General features: G+C 37.8%; 1 protein-coding gene and 1 long non-coding RNA gene across 8 annotated transcripts; one reads left to right on the plus strand and one right to left on the minus strand.

Annotated features, from left to right (window-relative positions):
* Positions 1–5,515: 5,515 nt before the first annotated feature.
* LOC104451810 (MADS-box transcription factor 23) lies at positions 5,516–21,055 on the minus strand. Of its 5 annotated transcripts, XR_005552181.1 has the most exons (10): positions 20,916–21,055; positions 20,286–20,489; positions 13,089–13,167; positions 8,859–8,920; positions 7,639–7,738; positions 7,510–7,551; positions 7,340–7,423; positions 7,093–7,253; positions 6,919–6,999; positions 5,516–5,771 (listed from the first exon to the last, which is right to left on the minus strand). XR_005552181.1 is itself a non-coding variant. In XM_039315547.1 (9 exons), the coding sequence occupies exons 2-9, from the start codon at positions 20,465–20,467 to the stop codon at positions 6,984–6,986; spliced, it is 726 nt and encodes a 241-aa protein (XP_039171481.1). In that variant the 5' UTR covers positions 20,468–20,489; positions 20,916–21,055; the 3' UTR covers positions 6,769–6,983. The 5 variants fall into 5 exon arrangements, 3 of the variants coding, with proteins under 3 accessions (XP_039171481.1, XP_039171479.1, XP_039171480.1); XR_005552180.1 differs by having other exon boundaries at positions 6,919–7,253; XM_039315547.1 differs by lacking the exon at positions 5,516–5,771 and having other exon boundaries at positions 6,769–6,999.
* LOC120294841 lies at positions 7,157–9,126 on the plus strand. 3 transcript variants are annotated; one of them, XR_005552183.1, is made up of 3 exons: positions 7,157–7,297; positions 7,394–7,477; positions 7,586–9,120. It is a non-coding gene; the product is annotated as an uncharacterized LOC120294841 (long non-coding RNA). The 3 variants fall into 3 exon arrangements; XR_005552184.1 differs by lacking the exon at positions 7,157–7,297 and having other exon boundaries at positions 7,336–7,477; positions 7,586–7,753; positions 8,777–9,098; XR_005552182.1 differs by lacking the exon at positions 7,157–7,297 and having other exon boundaries at positions 7,304–7,477; positions 7,586–9,126.
* Positions 21,056–21,299: the final 244 nt, after the last annotated feature.

Raw genomic sequence — 21,299 nt, forward strand, 5'->3', positions numbered from 1 at the left:
TAATATGATTTCTTACCTTAGATTTAAAGATTTTATTACTAAGATTTGGCTTCCTCATTTATTTTACAAATATGTAATGTGGATCCTCATTCCATGCTATGATTTGGAGTACCTACGTATTATGAAAGTGATTATTAGAATGTACATGTACCGGAGTTCATATTAGTGTATTAAATGTACTTCCACTATTTGGGTTGAAGTAGGGTTGCCAGAGTTAATCCCTCGTCATGACGATGTACTTTGACATTAATGTGAGATCCTAGGACCATTGAAGGATTCGATGGTCCACTTGGTCATGATGATACCCGAGGTCATAAACCCTTGGGTCGGACAATGATTTGAATAACGAATAGACAGTCTTTTGGCTAATTATGGGTGCAATGATGCTAGTTGATCCAACCTTCTCCCAAGGATTAATGTGTTGGTTTCTATATTATTTCGAATACTCATATTAATACTTGGAAGATGGACATAAAAGAAAGATGCATAGGCGTATCATTTAAACCTGTTAAATTTTCATTACCAAATAATGTGACTATTTCACTATTGTTCCAAGTGTTTTAAGGGAACGACAACTAAATTAAGGGAAGATCTTGTGTCATGCATGACACTTCGATGCATCACAATATACCTCTAATAATTGCAACGGGCATGTAATTGAATAAGCCACATTGAAGGCTTGCGTTGGACCCATAAAAGGCTCAAGGAAAAAAAATAGGTGAGAGATTCGCTCGAGGACAAGAGATCTAGTAATGTCACTTTCGTATTCCTACTCATCTAGGAAGAAAAATTTGAAAGTTTAGGTGAGAATTTAGGGGCCTCTTGGATGGAAAAGGTAGACTCAAGGCTTTTTCAACCAGCTGTATTATGGTACTGAGAATCAGAATCTATGCACATTGTTTAACATGTTAATTTCATGAAATTAAACTCTCAACATTTACTTTGTATTATAATCGGTGCCAGCTACGGCGGGAGCAGCAGCAAGTCCAGGTGATCTGTTCCCTAATCATGATTAGCACAGATCGTACGAAGCTGCTTCAAACCCTAATCCCACGCTTAACCCCAGGACCCGTCGAGATCAACAGATTCGTTTATTGTCGACTAGCATATTTAATATTCACTTTCCTCCTCTTCTCTCCCGCCTCTCCTTGGTCCTTCTTCTCCTTCTTCTTCTTCTCTCTTTCTCGCTCGCTTTCGTTCGGCCACGCCAGGTGTCCTCCGCGTCTCCCTCGAGGAAGCGGCCGCGCGGAGACGAAGCTCGGGCCTTTCTCTCTCTCTCTCGAGCGCCGCCGCGGCTCGGCGGTGGAATCGAGCCGCGCGGCGGAGCGGCTTCGGGCTCGCGCAGGTACGACGGCTTTACGCGACGCGTGATTGGATCGGCGGAGGTGTACTCCGGACGCGGTTCGATGCCGTTCGCGGTTTTTTCTCTTTTTTTGGTCGGTGTGAGGTGTGGCTCGCGATTACGGTTCGGAATTCCGTTCGATGTTTCCGCGAGGAATTTTGGTCGAAGAGGAAATCCTTGCCTTGTTCGATGATGGCTTCTTAAGTCTAGCTCGGTTAGGGTTTTTCGCGCCTTGATGATGTCGCTCGACGCGAGATACGTCGTGCTCGGGCGTTCCTGGTCTTTTGGTGCGGTGCGTAGCTACCTGGATCATCCTAGTTACGGTTCAACAAGAACTGAATACTGAGAGGGAATATCTGTTCTATAGTTTAGATCGCCATACGTTTCGAAGTGGTCGGTTCGGGGTCATTTACTACTAGTGGCAGGTGTATGTTGCTTCTTTATATTGGCTTTGTCTTGAAACTACATATGCAGTAGAATATTAGCTGGAGTGCTCGAATAAGAATCACTCAAATTGTGTGTGTTTGTTTTGTTTTTTGTTTTTTGTTTTTTTTGTTCTTTTGGGAGTGCACAAGGCTAAATTAGGTTAGAAATGTATGATAGATAAAGAATGAGCCAGCACCAAAAGATTTCTCTAAATCCCTTTCGTGGTAAGTAGTATTGTCTAAATTGCTTTCCAAGACTTCATTATCTGTTTGCAGTATTTGGTCAACTCAAGGAATCATATGCCTTGGAGTATATATCTGTTACACTTTGGAGTTGCTTGGCACCGTCTACATCTTCCTCTAGGGCATTTGTGTCGCCATTCTGTGTTGTCTGTGGGAAGTTAGAGAATGATCTTGAATTTGCAGCCTTTGCTAAAGGAAATACCAGAGGTGTGAGTTAGAATTTGGTGGGATCACTTAATTTGCACTTGAATGTTAATCTCAATACATTATTTCTTTCGGTTCTAGCCAAAGATGGGGGCCAACTGACTGGAAGTTCTTGCAGCTTAGGCATTTTGATTTTTGGTTGGCTACTTTATTTGGATTCTAAGAATTGTTCCATTAACAACTGCACGTAGAATTCATGAAAAATGCTTTGGTCAATAATTTCTTCCCAAATTCCTCGAATGCCAGTAACATGCGGGAATTCTTCACTGCATTTATCTCTCATCTTTGTACCATCGATGTCATTTCTTTTGAGTTCTAAGATCCTCCTGTATAGATATGACCAATGGTTCGTAACAACGGAAGACATTAATTCTTAATTAGAAAAGACAAATCCTCCTGAATAGGGAAAAAATTATTGACCGTAAATTAATCTGTCTTATGCAGATAGCTTATAAACAATGAACGCATATAATATTCGAACTCAAGAAGTTATGAAGAGGATCTTATTTATAAAAAATTTAGGATCAAGCTATAGAGATGTGAAAGCTGAAGGTTTCAGCAGAGGAAGAAAAGTCCATAGTCAGTTGTGTAGTACTCTGTGGAAACCCCTCGTTAAAAAGGGGAAAATCATAAACGGTGCATGATGAGAAGCACGTGAATGAACTTTTTACCTGGGAATTATGTTTTAAATCTATCAATTCGTAACCTTTTTTTATTTTTTTATGATGTAATGTTTGGACTATGTAGTGTAATTTGCTTGTGTTTGCTACTTATTTCCCTTCTTCATTTGGCTGGTAATCCTTTTGTGGAGTGAAGAAGAGCACACAAATGAAAAAAGATTTCAAATACACAGTTGAGGTCAAAGTCATTCATGGCTATGTGGCCTCAGTAGAAAAAGGGGTCAAGGACTGGCACTGTAGAGAGATTGGACTGTGAATTTGGTGGATTTGGCAATAGTTTTGTTACCCTTCCAGGTTATTAAAATGGAGGTAGCAGATGGCTTCGAATGGTTCAACACTTAATACTACTTTTCAGTCTTCATTTGGCTTTCGCAACCACTTTAGGGGATTTTTTATTCCTAGATGGTTCTTTTCGTGCTTTGTTTTTTCAAAAGCCTAAGGAGATGATCTCTAGCAATATAACTAGAAATGGCCTCTAGAAGGCCCATTAGATTACCATTTACTTCAGTGGGAAGACCAGTAGTACAACTAAGTTGTTTTCACCAATCATGGGAAAAGGCGTTTTGTACCGTACTTCTATCATGTGTACGTCATTTAAATCCTTGATCCCCATACGAAGATTCCTCTATGAAAGTACCCACCATGTAGTCCACGTAAAGAAATATAATGCAAAAGATGCCAAGATAAAGGGTCCTCATGATGTATACTTTTTGTCTCAATCCCCGTTTAGAGTCTCTCTTGAGTCAAATCTTATGGCTAGAGAATTCGAAATTTGCCATTTTGATGTGGCTAAGTGCCCCCATATAAATTCAGAACTTCTGATCTTACACTTACGTGGTGCAATACTAACTTCTTTTGCGGCATATTTGTTTCTAATTGTAATTTCTATCATCTATGTATCTTTATCATGATGAGTTTTATTTTTGGTGTCTCCACACATTTAACTATTTTGAACGTAGTGGCAAAATGCAATTGAATGGAACAAGTAGCAGTAGGTAATGCCTGCATTGTTATGTTGTAGAGTTACACACACACACACACACACACACACATTCTTTTCACATGGATTAATCTGGAGACTCATGGTTTTATATATATATATTTATATATATATATATATATTGCATCCACATGTAGGTTTTATTGGAACAGAGCTCTTGCTCTTTGCAACTTAGGTCTTTTGTCCCCTGAAAAAATCTTAATGTGCAGCCTGTATGCGTTATGCAGAATGGACGAGGTTTTAAATGAGAGAACCAGCTCTTCTTAATGGTATTCAAGTTTTATTATCTTATTAGCAGTTTTACCTAGTAAAGGTCCCAACATTAGCCATCTTGATTCCACACCATTCATCCACTAGAGAAGTTAAATGATCCTTGCGAGGGCATGATGCGGGATGAACTTGAAAAACCTCCAGTTGGTCCACTGTATTCTCTCTGTTGGATCCCACTCTGTATTGAATTTCTATATCTCAGGGTATCTTTGCCATCATATTCTATGGATTTGATTTCTTTAGACTCAGATGCTTGAGTATTATTTATTTATTTGTAAAAGTTGAACCTCGTGATTAAAAATGTTTTGGGGATGCTTTATGCCCATTGTGCCATGGCACTTAAATGGTCCATGAAGACTAATTTAAACATGGGAGGACTATTTAATTATCAGACTATGATGGGTTCTAGCATCTAGAATTCCTTACGAGGTCTTTTATCTTGGGGCCTGGCTTAAGCCAAATAAATCTATTTGGGCTATAAGATGGATGGGTTTGTTTTCTATCTTGATCCTTTTGGGCTAGTAGTATCAAGGTAGGATATTATTTTTGGCACCCCACCAGAAAACGTTACCAAGTGGATGCTGCCAAGTTGGGTATTAGCTGAGAATATGTTGAGAATGCTTTCTCGTGGAGGGATTGATTAATTGAAGATTCTTATTCTTTGCTGTAGCTTCTTGAGAAAATATTAAATAGCTTCACATCAGTGCTCATGAGTCTAGTACTTGGACAAACTATTTCAGCAAAGTCTCCCACATTTTGTGACTTTGACAAGGCTCTTGTCAACTGCTTTGCTGGCATGCTTGAAATGCCTTATACTGATGTTGAATTGTATTCACTTCCTGGTTATGTTTTCAAGAAATCACTTGATCCTTTACTACATCATATGTTCATGAAAGATATAAAAATTAATCATACGGTCAAGTGATACACAATGCCATGAAGGACATCAAATTACCAATTGCTTGTGATTCAAATTGTAAAATGAAGCTTCAGCTCATTCTTTTTGGTTATGGTAAAAGGTGCAGCGTATCAGCTTCAACATTATTTAGCAGATTCTATTGTATGCTAAACATGATGTTACTAGGTGGCAAATCTTAATGGCAGGTGTGGCTCTTGGTTCCTATCTGCACAATACCAGACTTCTCTGCCACTTTATATTCTCTACTTTTGCTGTTTCTGGCAAAACTTGTTATCGTTCTTAGGGGAACTGATAAAATGGTTTAGCAAGTGCAATCATATTCGACATTTGAGTTGTGGTCCACTTTGTATGTCACACACTTTCATATGTAACCATAATGGGTCTTTATGGGCTGAAGAAGCCAAAATATGCACACGAGAAAGTGTCTATGAATTCTGTGAAAAGTTTTGGCTTATTCTCAATCAGATAATTTCACGAGCATGAATATGCTCAATACCGGTGTAGATTGTTGATTCCATTTTGTTTCTGAGATCGAAGTTTAATATTCAACCCAGAAACACTACACCTAGTAGATTCCATCAACTTGAAAGTTATCTATCTGAATTGCAGTTGGGTCATTAGCTTCTTTATTGAGGTGTGTGCTTGATCTCCAGTTGCATCGTACTTTCATAGCTCTTCCCGGTTGTCCCTGCATAAAGAAAAACATATGTTAACATCCTAATATACAAGGTAACTTATGTTCTTGTAAGGAAAGGGGAAGACCGTCTGCTGTTGGAACAGAGATTTAGCAGAAGTATGTGAGTATATTCTTTGTATTCATGAGCTTCTGATCATTAAATTATTCTGTGAACATTATTGTTGCCCCTAGCTTGGAAAATCTGAGTGTGTTGCCTTTTGCATTCCCCAAGAACAATTTATCTCTTTGGTGGCCTAAAAAGCTGTAATTAATAGTTCTTGTGTGGCTAAGTTTTAATGGAAAGAGGGATCTGAAGATGTCATTAAAGGTACTTCACGTATTTCATGACGCTGGTCCTGTCGTATAGAAGAAATAAAAAATTTTAGACAGAAGAATTTGAGATTTTCTAGTGCCTTACATCATAAAATGGCAGGAAGAATGCTGCTGATCTGACTTAGATGATTTCTTTTTTAAGAGAAACTTTGTAATTCATTCATTCCATGGTTCTCTTTGTGTTGAGAAAAGCAGCATCTGTAATTTTCTCATTGATTCTTCTAGTTCATTAGACACTTGAGTCTGCCGTTCGCAGTTAACACGCATGTTCATGTTCTTCACCTAGCAAAAATGATCAAATCTTACATCGTTAGGATAGAACGTTTCAATGCTCGTTGTGTTCATTACCTTCAGCAATTTTTTATCTGTTTTATCTCATAAGGCGGTTTGCTGCTGCAACTTAGTTTGGGCTGTTTTGATGTTTGTTGAAAACGGCAGAAGCTATAAAATAATCTCTGGGCTAAACTAATCTCTAGGAGTTGCTGCATCATATGATTGTACAAATGTAAAGCTGAACGAAATCTCAGTGTGTTGACATTTTCCAAGTGTGTGAATCTTCTTAGGTTTTTTGTTCCATGTAATTCTTAATTTCCTAGGAGAATGATAGATCAGATACATATGCCTATATTTCCTCCCTGGTTTCACTAAGCATTGCATAATGATATTTCGGCTTTTGAATTCGTCTTTATTTGTGACAGTTAATATGATCTCATCGGCTTATATCATTAACAGATGGTTGCTCAAAGCTAATCTAATCAACCCCTATGAACATGTCTGGCTGAATAGCTTTGGCTCTTATACAATATCTCAGTCAAAGAAACATTACTTTGTTTGCATGGTCCCTTGATAGAGACTCAATAATGTACTTCTGCAGTTGTTGCACCCAGTTTGCTAATGCAGCTGCAATCTGTTTCAATATCGGTAAAGTAGAATTTGGTCAAAAAGTTTGTAAGCATGTGACCTTCAAAAATTGAAGTATATGTCGAGAGAAGCTATATACCCTAAGTTTGTAGTTCTAGATGACGTCTCACAGTTCTGATGATGCGGCTGGCTTAGTTGGAGATGGATAGGTACTTGAGCATCTTCATCATTGCTTGGTTTATTTGGTAGAAGACTCGCGTGTGCTCCATTTATGTTATTTGCATCTCTTGTGCCATAGACCTGGGATATGGAACATTTTTGTCAGACAGAGTATGGAATCTGAGGTAAATAACTTTGGCAGAACTTTGTAGTGTTAAGATTAATACCTTCTTGTACAATTCCATGTTCTCTTGTTTAAATAGATTTTCTTTCTTATGCAGTTCCAAGTTTTCCTGGTGAAGGAGGTTTCCCTGCAGGGATTTGTGGTTGAAATTTAGTAGCCTGAATGAGGAACAGATAGCAAAGTGAGCAAGTCTGACTGAGTTAAATACTCTACCTTTCTGTTCAGCTCCCGTACTTCTTCCATTAAAACTTGGTCCTGCAAAAGTAATGAAGCCTGTTTGTCTTGCAAGATACTTGGAAGCGAGTTGGATCAATCCTATGAATAAGCATGTAAGAAGTGAACCTTTTTTGTGCGGACACCGCGGAGACTCATTTCCAATTGGTTCTCCAAATTCCGCAATTCTTTGATGCTCAAGCCTGAGAGTTCTTCTCCCATCATTTGCCTGTCAGCATCGTGCGTAAGTATAGTTAGCCTAGTGAGTCTATCATCTGACCAATGTCTTAGATTTTTGTGGAGTTGAATATGAAATGAAATCAAAGACTCATAGATACAAATCTGTAACTCAGAGGTTTCTCAGGGTCTGCAAAACGAAGCTTTTGATTTTACAACCCTTAAGTTCAGTTTACACTAATTGCTATTCTTTATGGAAACATAGTTTATAAAGCAACAGGCTCATGGCTCATTTTCTTCCCATGATGCGGATGACGACTGCCTCATCTGCAACTGTTCCATTACCCTATGTGCTGCCTGTCCTTCCCTTCTTGTGAAACATATGATGTTGAGCTCTGCCACAATTCAAATTCGTTTTTTTTTTTTTTTTTTTGGGGGGAGGGGGTGTGGCACGGTTGCGTGCTTTTTAGAAATGTTCCACAATTTAAATGAAGTTGTGAGGCCTTTAACTGAACTGGATCCTTCCACCTAGCGCTGGAATTCCAGGATCTGAAGACCTACCTTGGGATGGCAAAGGAGTTTAGGCCATGGAACCTTTAGGAAAAAATAAAAAAAATTTGGACCTCCGTCAAATGCATGAATGAGTTTCCTATTACCCCCTTGGCTTGCGTGCATTTATTAGTGCTAAAGTCGTGCCTTTTGAAATGCCCAGAGATTTGTAAGATCGGAATGCGGAATGCAGAAGCGGTGAGTTGTTTTCAAGTGTTCTTTCTTGTTTTTGGTCGTGGAGATGCGTAAGGGGTAGAAAACTTAATATGTCCTTTCCTTTAGCAAATCCAATGAGGATGCATTTGCAAGAGAAGCATGACAGCCTGGATGCTTAAGAGTAATATCTAATGCAGTGAGGGAAAGACATGCTACATATCAAAACCGTTGTGAAGGGTTTTCTAATAAACAATAATATAGCTTTGAAAAATCGTGTTCTATGTAATGTCATGCCAGAGACATCATTATTTATTACTTCGATGTATGATTCTTTGTCCAGATACTAATGTTCACCTTATGTTACTGTAATGTTTTTCGTTAGCAGAAAAGCTATCTGTCGTATCCAGGCACCATGGAAGCATTGCTATAAGAAATGTGAAGAAAATGCTTGAGAAGAGAAGATGCACCGGTGGTTTTCTTGGAGATGCTGCAGTTGTTGCCTTAATATTGCTGCTTCCCTCTGCCAATACTGCGGAACAAAACTTGCATAAGTTAGTGATACGCCGGGATTTGGGCAGTCGAAATGTTTGATAACGTCGTGTGCTAGAAAGGGGATAGTGTATATATGGTGTATATATGGAAACGCATGGTCGTTTGATAAATCAAAAGTCTCTCCAGGCAACTACAGAACACATTCTCTTACAGGATACCACTAGCTTGAATCGTTAATTGTCATTCTTCTCTCTCTCCCCCCCCAACCCCATCCCTCCTCCTCCCTCCTCCCCCCCCAAAAAAAAAAAAAAAAAAAAAAACACCCCCTCTTCTCTCTTCCTTCCTTACTCCCCAGTTGAAGTTGATCCATACTCTAATCTAATGGTGGCTCGATAATCAAAGCGAGAACTGGGGCAAACTTAGTTTCTTTTTGGGTCTTTCTACGAATTTCCCCGGCTTTCTACTTGGTTTTTTTTTTTTTTTTTTTTTTGGTTTTTTTAAGTCCGAAGCTTTCTACTAAGTTGAAATGTCGGGCAAACCCAGTTTTTAAGCTTGATTTTTCATTTTTGTTTATTATGATTGTCTTTTGTCCTATCATTTATATAAACTTGGAAGAAAGGATATAATCAGCCAGTTTCAAGGAAAATGCACCTCGCAACCTCGAAAGTCATGATTTTACCAAAAAAAAAAAACCTCGAAAGTCATGCGTGGCACATGCCAATAGAAAAAAAAACATTAACAAAATCAATGCTTGTAACTAAATGGGTGGGGGTAATTTGATTTTTTTTTCAAAGTTTGGTGTTTAACGAATTCTTACCCGAATCTATGGGGAAAAATCAAGGTTTTTTTTTTTTTTTTTTTTGAATGACAGACAAAATTTCATCAGGCGTCAAAGGAGCACTGTCCCTTTACAAAAAAAGGCTTCCAGTCACCCACGCAGTAAGTTATGCACGAAAGATTTCTTTCCGTTTCGACAAGTGAAATCAGAGAATGACGACACCGACACTCGTAGGAGGGTAACGGTACAGTGCGCACCACATATTTTCCCAAAGAAACTAGATGACCCTGGGAAAATCATGAACCCCGCTGGGTAGGTCACCGAGTGGAATTTTTATATTAAAAAAGAAAAGCCAAAATAAAAATAAGGGAATAAAAAGAAAATTATTAACATTATCGGTGTCAGATTTTTTTATATTAAGTGCAAAAAAAAAAATTAAACATTTTTATTTCAAGAGAAACGAATTAACATTAGCAACAGCACGGATGCAAAACATCTTTCACACTTGTAGTTTCTTCAATCAAGAATTTGCCCGTTTTAACGAGAAAATAGAAAAAAGAAGAAGAATTGCAGCCCAAATTGAAAGACCTAGGCTAGTAAATCAAGATGTTTCTCTCCCAAGCCACAAGTTAGCCTTCCAAATAGTTGATTTTCAATGAATTTATCAATTGTAGGGATGGAAAACTTAATGGTAGGTTACTTTATCCCTTAAGTAATTCATTAATTTTCAGATCATTTAAAAGTGAGATTATTTTTGTCCTATACGTAATCCATGTATATTTTTTTGGGGATTTGGTTGGAAGCATTATAAGGGAAAACATTTTTAATGCCATTAAATAGAATTATAAAAGATCTGGTTGGACAAAGATAGAAAAATAAATTGTGACATTTTTCCTTAAATAAATAAATAAAAAAACACCAAAACCCTTCCTCCGACAATTCTCCACTCCGATTGCCACCTTTCACAAAGTGAAAATTGTGGTCAACATGCAACCGTCAACTTTAGCATGACCGTACTATCTGCTAGCGGGCCCCTTTCGAAAATAATGAGGAGCTTAAGAGCTTAATTATGAATTATTGTATATGAAGAAGGATTATGCTATTTTCACTCAAGTAAATCTTAAAATTTAAATGGTCCAAAATAGCCCTCACTGAGACCTCATAAATGGTAAGATAGATAGAACAGGGAAAATTTTCTTTTGATATAGATAAATTCATTTAATGATTTTAATCAACCTTTCCTAAATTGCTGTTCCATCTTCTTTGATATTCAAATAAGAGAAGCTTACATGTTCATTGCTTTTTTACAAGAACTATATAACATTCAAGTATTTTCATGATATTTAATGATCAAGATTCTAATTTAAAAGAATACTAGTAAAGTATATTTATTAATATTGTTTTTCTAAAGTTGAACAAGGAATAACTTCTTGTAGTATACAATTCTGTACTTCAATTTTTATAAGTTAACATCTGTTAAATATATCAACAAGGTTCAATTTTACTACAAAAAGAAAAAAAATCTTTATAAAAATCAGCTTGAGCACATTGATAAGTAGAAGAAAGGAAATGAGTCTGTATAAAAACGAATGGAAAATAACAAATGGAATGAAATGTCATTGTTCTTATTAATACTGATAGTCTTGTGTTTTCATGACAATGTCTGATTTTTGCATTTTCAACAGTAGCAACTTTCACCCTTTCCATTTGTGATTTTGATTAATTAGTTCTTTTGAGGTAATTTTCGTCAACTCAACAAGTTTAGGAGTGTTAGAACCATTTAGAGGGTAGAAATATTTCCACAGAGTGAGTCTATTTTGAGAATATTGATTTATATTTTCTTTGCAATAAACTTCCTTTACATAGGTTAGGGCATGGGACCTACTTTAATTGATGGAACAGTTCATCGTTAATTTTGTAGCTTCTAAGTGTCTGCTGATAACCCCAAATCACTCTATAACTGCATTTGATCTAATAAAATGCAGTTGAATAGGAACACATGAAGTGGTACAAGTGGAATGGTTACAAACACAGAAAGGGCGGGCATGTCGTTTTTTAGGAGTTCTTGTACCATACCGAATTGAACCATGGCAACTTAATCACCAATAACAACAAGAACAAGAACAACCCCTTTCCCATAAGTCGGGTTAAGTCGGGTTGGTCACGGTGAATTCTTTTTTGACATTGTGCTTTTTTTCTATCTTGTGCCATATCCTCCTAATATTCAACACCTCAGAAAGTATCGGCTCGCATCCTTCTTAGCCTCCCATTTTCCCCTTCACCCTACATCTCTGTCAGTAACGTATCATGTTCTAGATCATTAGAGCCTCTACTGTTTCTATATTTTAAGCAATTTGCAAACCATCTTAGAGAGTTTCTCTCGTCGTATCTTCAACAACGGAAGTCATACCAACTTATTCTGGGGCGCACTCATGTGGACTGTATCTTCATCAATATCTATACACCCACCAGAAGATTCTCATCTCTACTTCAATCATTTTGTGCTTGTCTTGATATCTGACCGTCCAACATTCCTTGCCATCTACATTGTCAGCCTTGTCGTTGTCTAACAGACTTTACGCTTAAGCCTAAGTGGCTGTGTGATGGGAGATACACTTTCCACTTCTTTCATCCCTGCCTGTATCTAATACTTCTGCCAATTCCAAGACTGTAGAAGCTAGCTCTCGTTAATACCGGATAAGGAACAAGGAATCTGCAGTTAGTTTTCAGAAAGATAGCATTCCTCACCAATTTTACTTGATATGAAATTTCATAACTTCCTGACACATTCTATTTCTGGAGACGTCAAATTCTAGAAAGTTCAGAAAGGGAGCTAAACGGTGTTCATGAAGACGACTCAATCCTATTGCTACTAGGTCTTTTTGAGTAAGGTGTTTCCCAAAAGATGCTAAATTTTCATTTGCAGAACATCACATCTCAGAGTAACAAACCTTTAGAAAGGGACAAATATAGCGTCATAATGAATAAGGATCTGTATCGATTTAAAGTAGCAACATTGGGCATATGCAAAGATCTTTATCATAGAGAGTTCAAAAGCAAAATGACATTGATGCCAATATGATCCTATTACAATTCAAATTGATCACCCAAATTTATTTCTTCTTGCTTGCTAATCTTTGATGTTGGCATGTTGCTTGCTTCAGAGTAGGCTTGTATTCAATATTTCAAGATTTGCCCAATTGTAGTTTCGATATATGTTGCTTTATGTCTCAATATATATTGCCTTCATTTTCGAGGTAAATTACACATAGATCAAGGAAAAGTTTTATCCATTGACTCCATTTGTTCTAATGAATCATATTTACAAACTAAAAATTCTGGAGACAGACCATACAGTAAAATTACGCATGAAAAGGTCAGATGATATTGCACAAGCAAATTAAAAGATTGGCAAAGTGGACAATACCTTAAGTTCAGCCATTGGGCTCGCAGATTGATCAGTCTCTTCTTTTAATTTGTCGTACCGCTCAATTACCTTGCTCATGCTGGTTGAAGAAAATGTGTTCAAAGTATTATATTGACACTTTTGAGTAAGCATATCATTAATTACTGCTACTAATGAACAATATGCCAAAAAATGCTGGAGGCAGAAACAGATGCTTAAAACATTTTTTATGTTCCTTATACCATGATCACGGTTTATTATGCTTTTCATTGCACCAAAGCTTGTATGAAACAGAAGTCTCAAAATGAAGCCCCATGGCCAAAAGTTTCAAAATCATATTCGATTAACCTTCGATGAGCATATGCAACACATGCGCAAAACTAAGCATTGTTTCTCTGGTTTTAAGATTGAAAGACATCATATGTTGCTTCCATATACTCTCTCTCCATTTCCGTCAGCATTGGCTTGAGGCCGACACTAGCTTGCCTATTTCCATGGGGTTATACTCAGTATAAGTTCATTTTCTTTTACTGGTATCATGTCCGATTCTAGCTATGATGCAGCATTTCCTTGTCCATTTTATTCTCAAGTTTCATGGTTCTTAAATTCAACAGCATACCCAAAGCTCGAGAGCATAACTTGGTTTATTTTTTGACATAATAAAAGATAATTGATATGTTACAAGCTACTAATCATTTTTATATGTGGATGTTCCAAATCTTGGTGTGATTGATTAGATCTTAATACCGCGACTGTCCCAAATCTTGCTACTTAGGCATTTTCAATACTTTGGTCTATAGGTTGAAGAAAAAATGTTCAAAGTATTATATTGACGCTTTTGAATAAGCATATCATTAATAAATGCTACTAATTAACAATATGTCAAAAAATGCTGGAGGCACAAACAGATGCTAAAAGATTTTTTATGTTCCTCATACCATGATCACGGTTTATTATGCTTTTCATTGCACCAAAAGCTTGCATGAAACAGAAGTCTCAAAATGAAGCCCCATGGCCAAAAGTTTCAAATCCTATTCAATGAGCCTTCGATGAGCACATGGCAACATGCGCCTCCTATTCAATGAGCCTTCGATGAGCATATGGCAACATATGCGCAAAACTAGGCACTGTTTCTTCGGTTTTGTTGGAAATTGTGATCCATTTTCTCTAAAACTTTCTAGAAACTTCAAGATTGATATTAGCTAGAAAAGTCAAGAAAAAACCTTAAAAAAGAAAATCTAGTTTAGGTGGCAAAGAAAAGTGTAGAAGCAAGTCTCTAGAGGAAGAAAGAAGAAAAGGACAGCATTCAAGAGAAGTCCAGAATCTTCTAAGGCGGCTGTACTTAGTCAGTGAAATGCCTATAAAAAAGCCGCAACCCATTGATGTAATAGTGTGAGAGGAGCATGAGAATATACACCATATCATGAAACTCCTCCACCAACACTTCCTTCAACTATTATAAAATTATTTTCATAAACTAGTAAAACTATCCTTTGTCTCATAAAAATTTGTGTTTATCCCTTAAACTATCCCATCTCATCGCTTGTCCATCCTCTACAAACTATATTGTACACTTGCACACAACGTCACTAACCAAAAACTATAACTAATATCAAAACCATGCTTCCGCACGCACACATCCAAAATTTTTTAACAGGTTTTAAGATTGAAAGACGTCACATGTTGCTTCCGTATAATCTCTCTCCATTTCTATCAGCATTGGCTTGAGGCCGACACTAGCTTGCCTATTTCCATGGGGTTATACTCAGTATAAGTTCATTTTCTTTTACTGGTATCATGTCCGATTCTAGCTATGATGCAGCATCTCCTTGTCCATGTTATTCTCAACTATCCTGGTATTGCTGTCGGGCCATTCCAGTAGTGTTTTTGAATTAGTAGTTTTGTGGGGGGAGTCCATGGTTCTTAAATTCAACAGCATACCCAAAGCTCGAAAACATAACTTGGTTTATCCTTGACATAAAAAAAGATAATTGATATGTTACAAGCTACTAATCATTTTTATCCGTGGATGTTCCAAATCTTGATGTGATTGATTAGATCTTAATACCACGACTGTCCCAAATCTTGCTACTTAGGCATTTTCAGTACTTTGGTCTACAAATTGAAGGAACTAGGACATAATTCTTCTCATGTATTTCTGGCTATTTCTTTATTTGTGATAATGGATTAAGTTGGTCTGCATATATAGAAATCAAACCTCATGTTTGTAAGAGTAATGCTACAATAGGTTGACATTATTGAGAATTGTTATTTCAAAATAGTTAGGTAAAGTCGATTTACACGAACTGTTTGAGTTTGAGTATATGCCCTGTGAGTTACCGAGGTTTGTTTTTTGAAATAGATCAACTATGTTTGAATTCAGATTCTTACACAGTACCCACCTAAGGCATTTGTAAAAGCCAAATTTAGAAAAAATAAGAATACTTGCAATAAAATTTTCTAAACAACAAAGATCCATTCTACATTCGTAGTTATGTAATAGCATCTTCCCCACGACAACGTATAAGGATAACCATGTAAACGAATTTTTTACACTCTTTTGGATGAAGTTAAGAATACTTCTAAAGGAAATATCTCCCTTTTCAAAAGAGACTTGCTTCCTTAAAAGAGTGAACAGATATTTCAAAATCTAGCAAGAGAGCTTTCAGTTTTGTCTAAAAGCACCTGAAAAGTTCGACACGGTTTGGAGAAGTCAAAAATCTCGTTCACAACAAGGTTTAATTCTGGTTAAGTTGCGTGGTTACTTTGGTGGAAGAGAGTTATGAAAATATACTAAAGAAAGGAGACAAATTTTACTCTTTTCTATGCGAGATGAGCTTCTACTTGATGTAGACAATTGCAATATTCTTTATTTGCTTTGGACTACAAGTGACTTAAGGATATCTTCACATAACTCGCATGAAACAGGCCAAGTCAATCTTTAATTACCTAAAACGTACGCAAAGTGTAATATTGTGTTATTCATTATCTACTAAGAATTCTAAGATCTCACTTAGATAATAGCAAAGCACTAATATTGCATAAACTTCTAGCGTGCTATTTCGTCTACTGTAGGACCCTTTACAGGGTTATATATTTGGATGTTTTAAAAAAGGATATGTATTAATTAACCTACATCGCCAATGTAAGAGTTCAACAAGCAGCTTCATCCGTCATTGTATTGGTGGTAAATAAAACAGTGGACAGTTACAATTGCTAAATCAATGAGGGATTGAGCCGTTTGTGGAACCATATTATTACACCAGCGATGGATGCTATAAAACTCCGATGGATACTGCTACGCGGAGAGCCTTGAAAAAGTGGTAAACTGACAGTAGCTTCTTCTCTAGCTACTCTATAGCCTTCATTGCCTGGAGTTGGACGGTACGCATACCAAATATCCCAAGACAAAGTCTTATTTCATGGCTTGCTCTTCTATATCGGCTGTCTCCAGAAAAAAGGATTACTCAAACTGGGATTTGCCTTGATGCTTGTGCGTCTTTTGTAAGCATGATGCTGAAACTGGATCTCATTCTCCTCTATATTCTCTGACTTAATCATTTCACAGAGAGGTTGGAATCATTTGATGTTTGCTATATCAGTTTCATCGACAGACTGATGAGTTATAGGATGGAGTAGTCGCTGGGTATTGGAGTCTAGCAAGGGAAAAACATTTCTTTCTACTTTTCATCAGGATGGTTCTGAAATCTTCTCTCTACTCTTTTTGAATTCTGGCGAATAAGAAATGACATCAGAATTTTCGTTCTTCAACAGGCTTGCTCTGAAATTTTTTCTCTACGCAATTTTTAATATGATGAGATGATCTGTTGTTAGGAGAATAGTTGAAAACAACGAATGCTTGTTGCGGAAGGTACGTGATAATAATTTTCAAGTCTTCTCCTATTCTCAATAAGATATAAGATCTTTTCAATGTTTATCAGCCTGTTTGAAATATTTCAGAGGTCCAAAAATTATGTCCTGATCAGACCAGCTTTAGAATGGATACCGATATCTTCGATCTTGCTACCTAAATGTAAAATATCTTCTCAAGGTAACATTTTTTTGTACATTCATTTCCATTGGATGGCCCCCTTACCTAGACACCTCGTCTTCATAATTATCGCTACATATTATTCACCCCTTCTTAAATCACCTGAGATTACAACATTGATGACATCTTTCAAACATATACTTGAAACTTAATTTGTTCACAAAATCCATATTACTTTCTCTCATTATTCGTCTGTGGCATAACTTCCACCCTCTCTATATCATTTGCATCATTTTAAGGTCTAAACAGCAGAAGCCTAAACATCTAAAACAAGAATTTAGCTCACGCCATGCATTTCAACTCATCTCTAATTAATCTTTTTCATCTTCCGAACATCTTAGCAAACAGACAAAGATCTTATTCAAACCACATATACCCGGAACCTTTTTTTCCTCGAGGTCACCATCTATAGTCACACTATTATTTCTACTTGAACTTGGATATGTTTTCCCAGATAGCTTGGAGACATGGAGAACAGTTTAGTAGAATGAACCTTCCAGGGCTCCTCAAAACGTAAGTTGTTCTCCCGCTCTAGTTATGTGTAAACATTAAGGTAATGATGATACTATCTAATTGCGCACAATTAAATGTCATTTTAAATAAAAGCATTGTATTTTTATTCATGTAACATAATATATGCAAGGTATTATGACATATGTACTAGTATTGTGTAAAATCCTATATCACGTTCTATCCTTTTGGAGCAGGATCTATTCCAGTAAGTGTGTTTCACTAACGAACCCAGCAGACACTAGTGGACCTATAATGATTGTGAGGGCGTGGAGAGTAAACTGGGCCCCAATAATAGGTGGGGTTTATGGCACGTTTCTAATGTCACAAGGGGATAAGAATGAACAAAAATCACACACCATATCTGGAGAGTATTGTGAGACATACTAGGTAATTTGATACGTGATTGGCTTTATGGAACAAATGATGTGGCATCGAGGTAATCAATGGAAATGTGTGGTTATTGGACGATGGGAAGTGTATAAATAATACATGCCTTATGGCAAAAGACTCGGTGTTGTATCAAGGTGAATGATTTAGTTCAATCTAGGAATCGCCTGGAATCGACCTCGCCGATTCAATTCCAAGTTGATTCTATTAAGAACTAATTCAGTTCTGATTTTGGGAACCTAGAATCAGCCTAGGACTGATTTGTTTCCCTCTTTAAAGGCCCCGATTCAATTCCAATTCCAGAATCTAGAACAAACCTAGACTAATTTGTATTCCTTTTCAAAGGCGGTACTAGGGTTGAACTTGTGAGCCTCTTCTTTTTTTTCTTTGAAAAAAAATAAATAAATTTGCAAGCATCGAAATTTGAACCATGGTCTTTGGTATGATTAACTGACCAAGAATTGACTAATCAATATTTTCTATAATGAAACTACGCAACTTTCATATCTTATAATAATAATTTCGATTTCTACCCAAAACATAAAAATGGGGTGCTTCCAAGGTAGAACTAGCTACAGCTGATTCTGTTCCATTTCCAATTCCACTTTTGGAACCGGAGGTAACAGAGTCGGTTGTCACTTCTAGATTGGAACCAATCCACTTTAAAACCGATCACTCTAATATTGTACTACTTTACTATATGAGATTTCCAATAAAGGTGACTCACGGCTTATTGATTCGATGAATCACTTACTTAGTGCAAAGGCTAAGTCTACTAACAAGCTTGTTTAGATTAGGGAAGAATTGAAGTAAACAAGATCCTAGAGCAATACAAGAGGTAGAGTAGATTTTTTTATCTTGAGATAAGACATTGTTCTAAAAATAACAAAATCATAGCATACATTGCTAGTATGAAGAAAGTTGTACACATAACATCTTAATATTCTTCATTTAAGGTTTTTAAACATTCAATCTCTCGCTATTCATAATACCAAAAGTAGATTTGGGATTTTTTTTTTTTTGACACTGACAGTGTATGCTATAATTACTCTTGAAAATGCTCTGTATATCATTTGAGGTTTAAATTATAGTGGATATGGATATGGTTGCAAAAAGATTTACTAAGATGGAGGATAAATATTATTTAGTTATGGTCTTCCACTAACTTAGATTCTCAAAAGTGTTTCCAAAACCCAAAAGCTGGTTTTGCAGTAAAGAGTACGAGATTGTCATATGGACTATTATGCTAATGGTGGCCGACACCGAAAGAAAATAAGAGAGCACATGGTGCACATGAAGAGAAAGGCGTGAACACTAGATTCGTTTCATTTGGAAGAGTGCCCTAAAATACAATAATAAAGTCCAAGATAGAGGTTATAAATAGATGATGACAGTTCAAATAGAGAGATGGTTGGAACTTTTAAGATCTTTCAAACATCTTAAGCTTTCTTAGGCACTAGAATGATGTTGCGTTCAAGGACTAACGGAGGTCGATCCTAGGTCAGTCCAATAGAAAACGATAATGGAGTCACCCTTGGATAAAAGAGAAGGCCCGTTTCATTGAACTAAAGTCTCAATAAAAATCCCAAACCATGTAGTGTTTCACAACCTTCAGTTACTTATCTCCGTCTCATCTTACTTGATCCACAAGGTTAAGATTGTATCTCATAGGCTGGGGATTTAGGGCTAATGTTGCAGGGCTTAATTGGGTTTGTATATGAAACTTTTGGTGAACAAAACCAGTAATTTCTCCACTAACCAAATCTTGCTCAATAGCTTCGAATCCTCTTGGACTAAACACGAAATTAGCTTTGCGACTATATGATAATGTCAACGTCACCATAAAAGTAGCATATCAGAGATGGCACAGGGAAGATGATCCTAACTGAGTCAAGTCCAGCAACCTAGCAACATCATCATCATCCTCATCCTCATCATCATCATCCTCTTTCTCACCTCCCTCCAACTAAATCTCTATGCACCTGGAGATCTGTCAATGTCCAACGGCTAGAAAAATGCTAATGCCAAAGTGATTAAACCTCCGGCGATTGGGGATCGACACGCATCGAATAACCACAGAGACCGCTAACGGCCACAAAGAACCTATTTGTTAAAGTGAAATGGTACAGAAAAACTTTACCTCTCCTTTTTTCATTAGAACTTTCTTGTTTATCCGTGCGACACAGCAGGAAAAATAATCTTAACCAGACGTACGGATCATCGAATGCGTAGAAAGAGCTCGGAAACGAGAGAGGGAAGCCACTGACCTGGAGCTGGCGAAGTCGTAGAGCTTGCCGGTGCTGGAGAAGATGACGACCCCGACCTCGGCGTCGCACAGGATGGCGAGCTCCCTCGCCTTCTTCAACAATCCATTCCTCCGCTTCGAGAACGTCACCTGCCTGCTCGTCGTGTTGTCGATCCTCCGTATCACTATCTTCCCCCTCCCCATCCCCGTCAAGCTTGCGACCGAGCTTCAGCTCCCAGAGGAAGAGAGAGAGAGAGAGAGAGAGACATAGATTTAAAGCGCGTGAGATCGATCGGAACGAGAAGAAAGAGAGAGAGAGAGAAAGGGAACGAAAATTCGGGCGGAGAACCAAGGGAAGTCAAAATCGAGACCTATATTGGAACTGGAAACGAAAATAGCAGAAGAGATGGAGATAAGGCCTCCCGATTTACGCGAGAGTTTCATGAGAGAGAGAGAGAGAAAGAGAGAGAGAGAGAGAGAGGGAGGGAGAGAGAGATTTCAGCCGCGGGTCTCGCGATCGGATGCGAGGAAAGAGCGAGGGAAATATCGTTTCAGGCGGCGGCGGCGACGGGGAAGAAGAGGAAGAAGAAGAAGAAGAAGAAGAAGGCGACGGCGGAGCGCGACCGGAGCCGAAAAAGAGAGGAGAACTTACAGGCGCGACGGCGGGAGCTTCAACAGCGGTTTCGCGGCCGTCGTTTTTGGCCGTACTTGCACGCCAGGGCGCGATGCTATATAAGGAAAGTCCTATGTGACGGTAGCTTCAAAACCGCTCTCCCTCTCTCTCTCTCTCCCTGTCTCCCTACCCACCGGCGGTTTTGGTATTTGGTGACACGTGGGCCAATCAGGTGCTCGGCTTATATATTATCCGGGGGGTTTTATGGGGCGCTGCGCCGGAGCGTATAGATCGTCGACACGTGGACGCACCCATTCGAATTCTTTAAGTACTGTGCCGAAGCAAGGAATGAGGGAGGGGGGAGAAAATGATTGGCTCGGCCCCAACAAATCCGGAAATGCCCGAAGTACCCCCCCTCTCCTG

This window comes from Eucalyptus grandis, chromosome 6 (genome assembly GCF_016545825.1).
Source record: "Eucalyptus grandis isolate ANBG69807.140 chromosome 6, ASM1654582v1, whole genome shotgun sequence".
In the NCBI taxonomy this organism is placed as follows: domain Eukaryota; kingdom Viridiplantae; phylum Streptophyta; class Magnoliopsida; order Myrtales; family Myrtaceae; genus Eucalyptus; species Eucalyptus grandis.

Coding starts and splice junctions, on each gene's coding strand:
- LOC104451810 (XM_039315545.1), bottom strand. CDS start 20,467: ATGGGGAGGGGGAAGATAGTGATACGGAGGATCGACAACACGACGAGC. Junction 13,168..20,285: donor TACGACTTCGCCAGCTCCAG/GTCAGTGGCTTC, acceptor TTCTTCAACCAG/CATGAGCAAGGTAATTGAGC. Junction 7,254..7,339: donor ACATGGAATTGTACAAGAAG/GTATTAATCTTA, acceptor TCCATATCCCAG/GTCTATGGCACAAGAGATGC.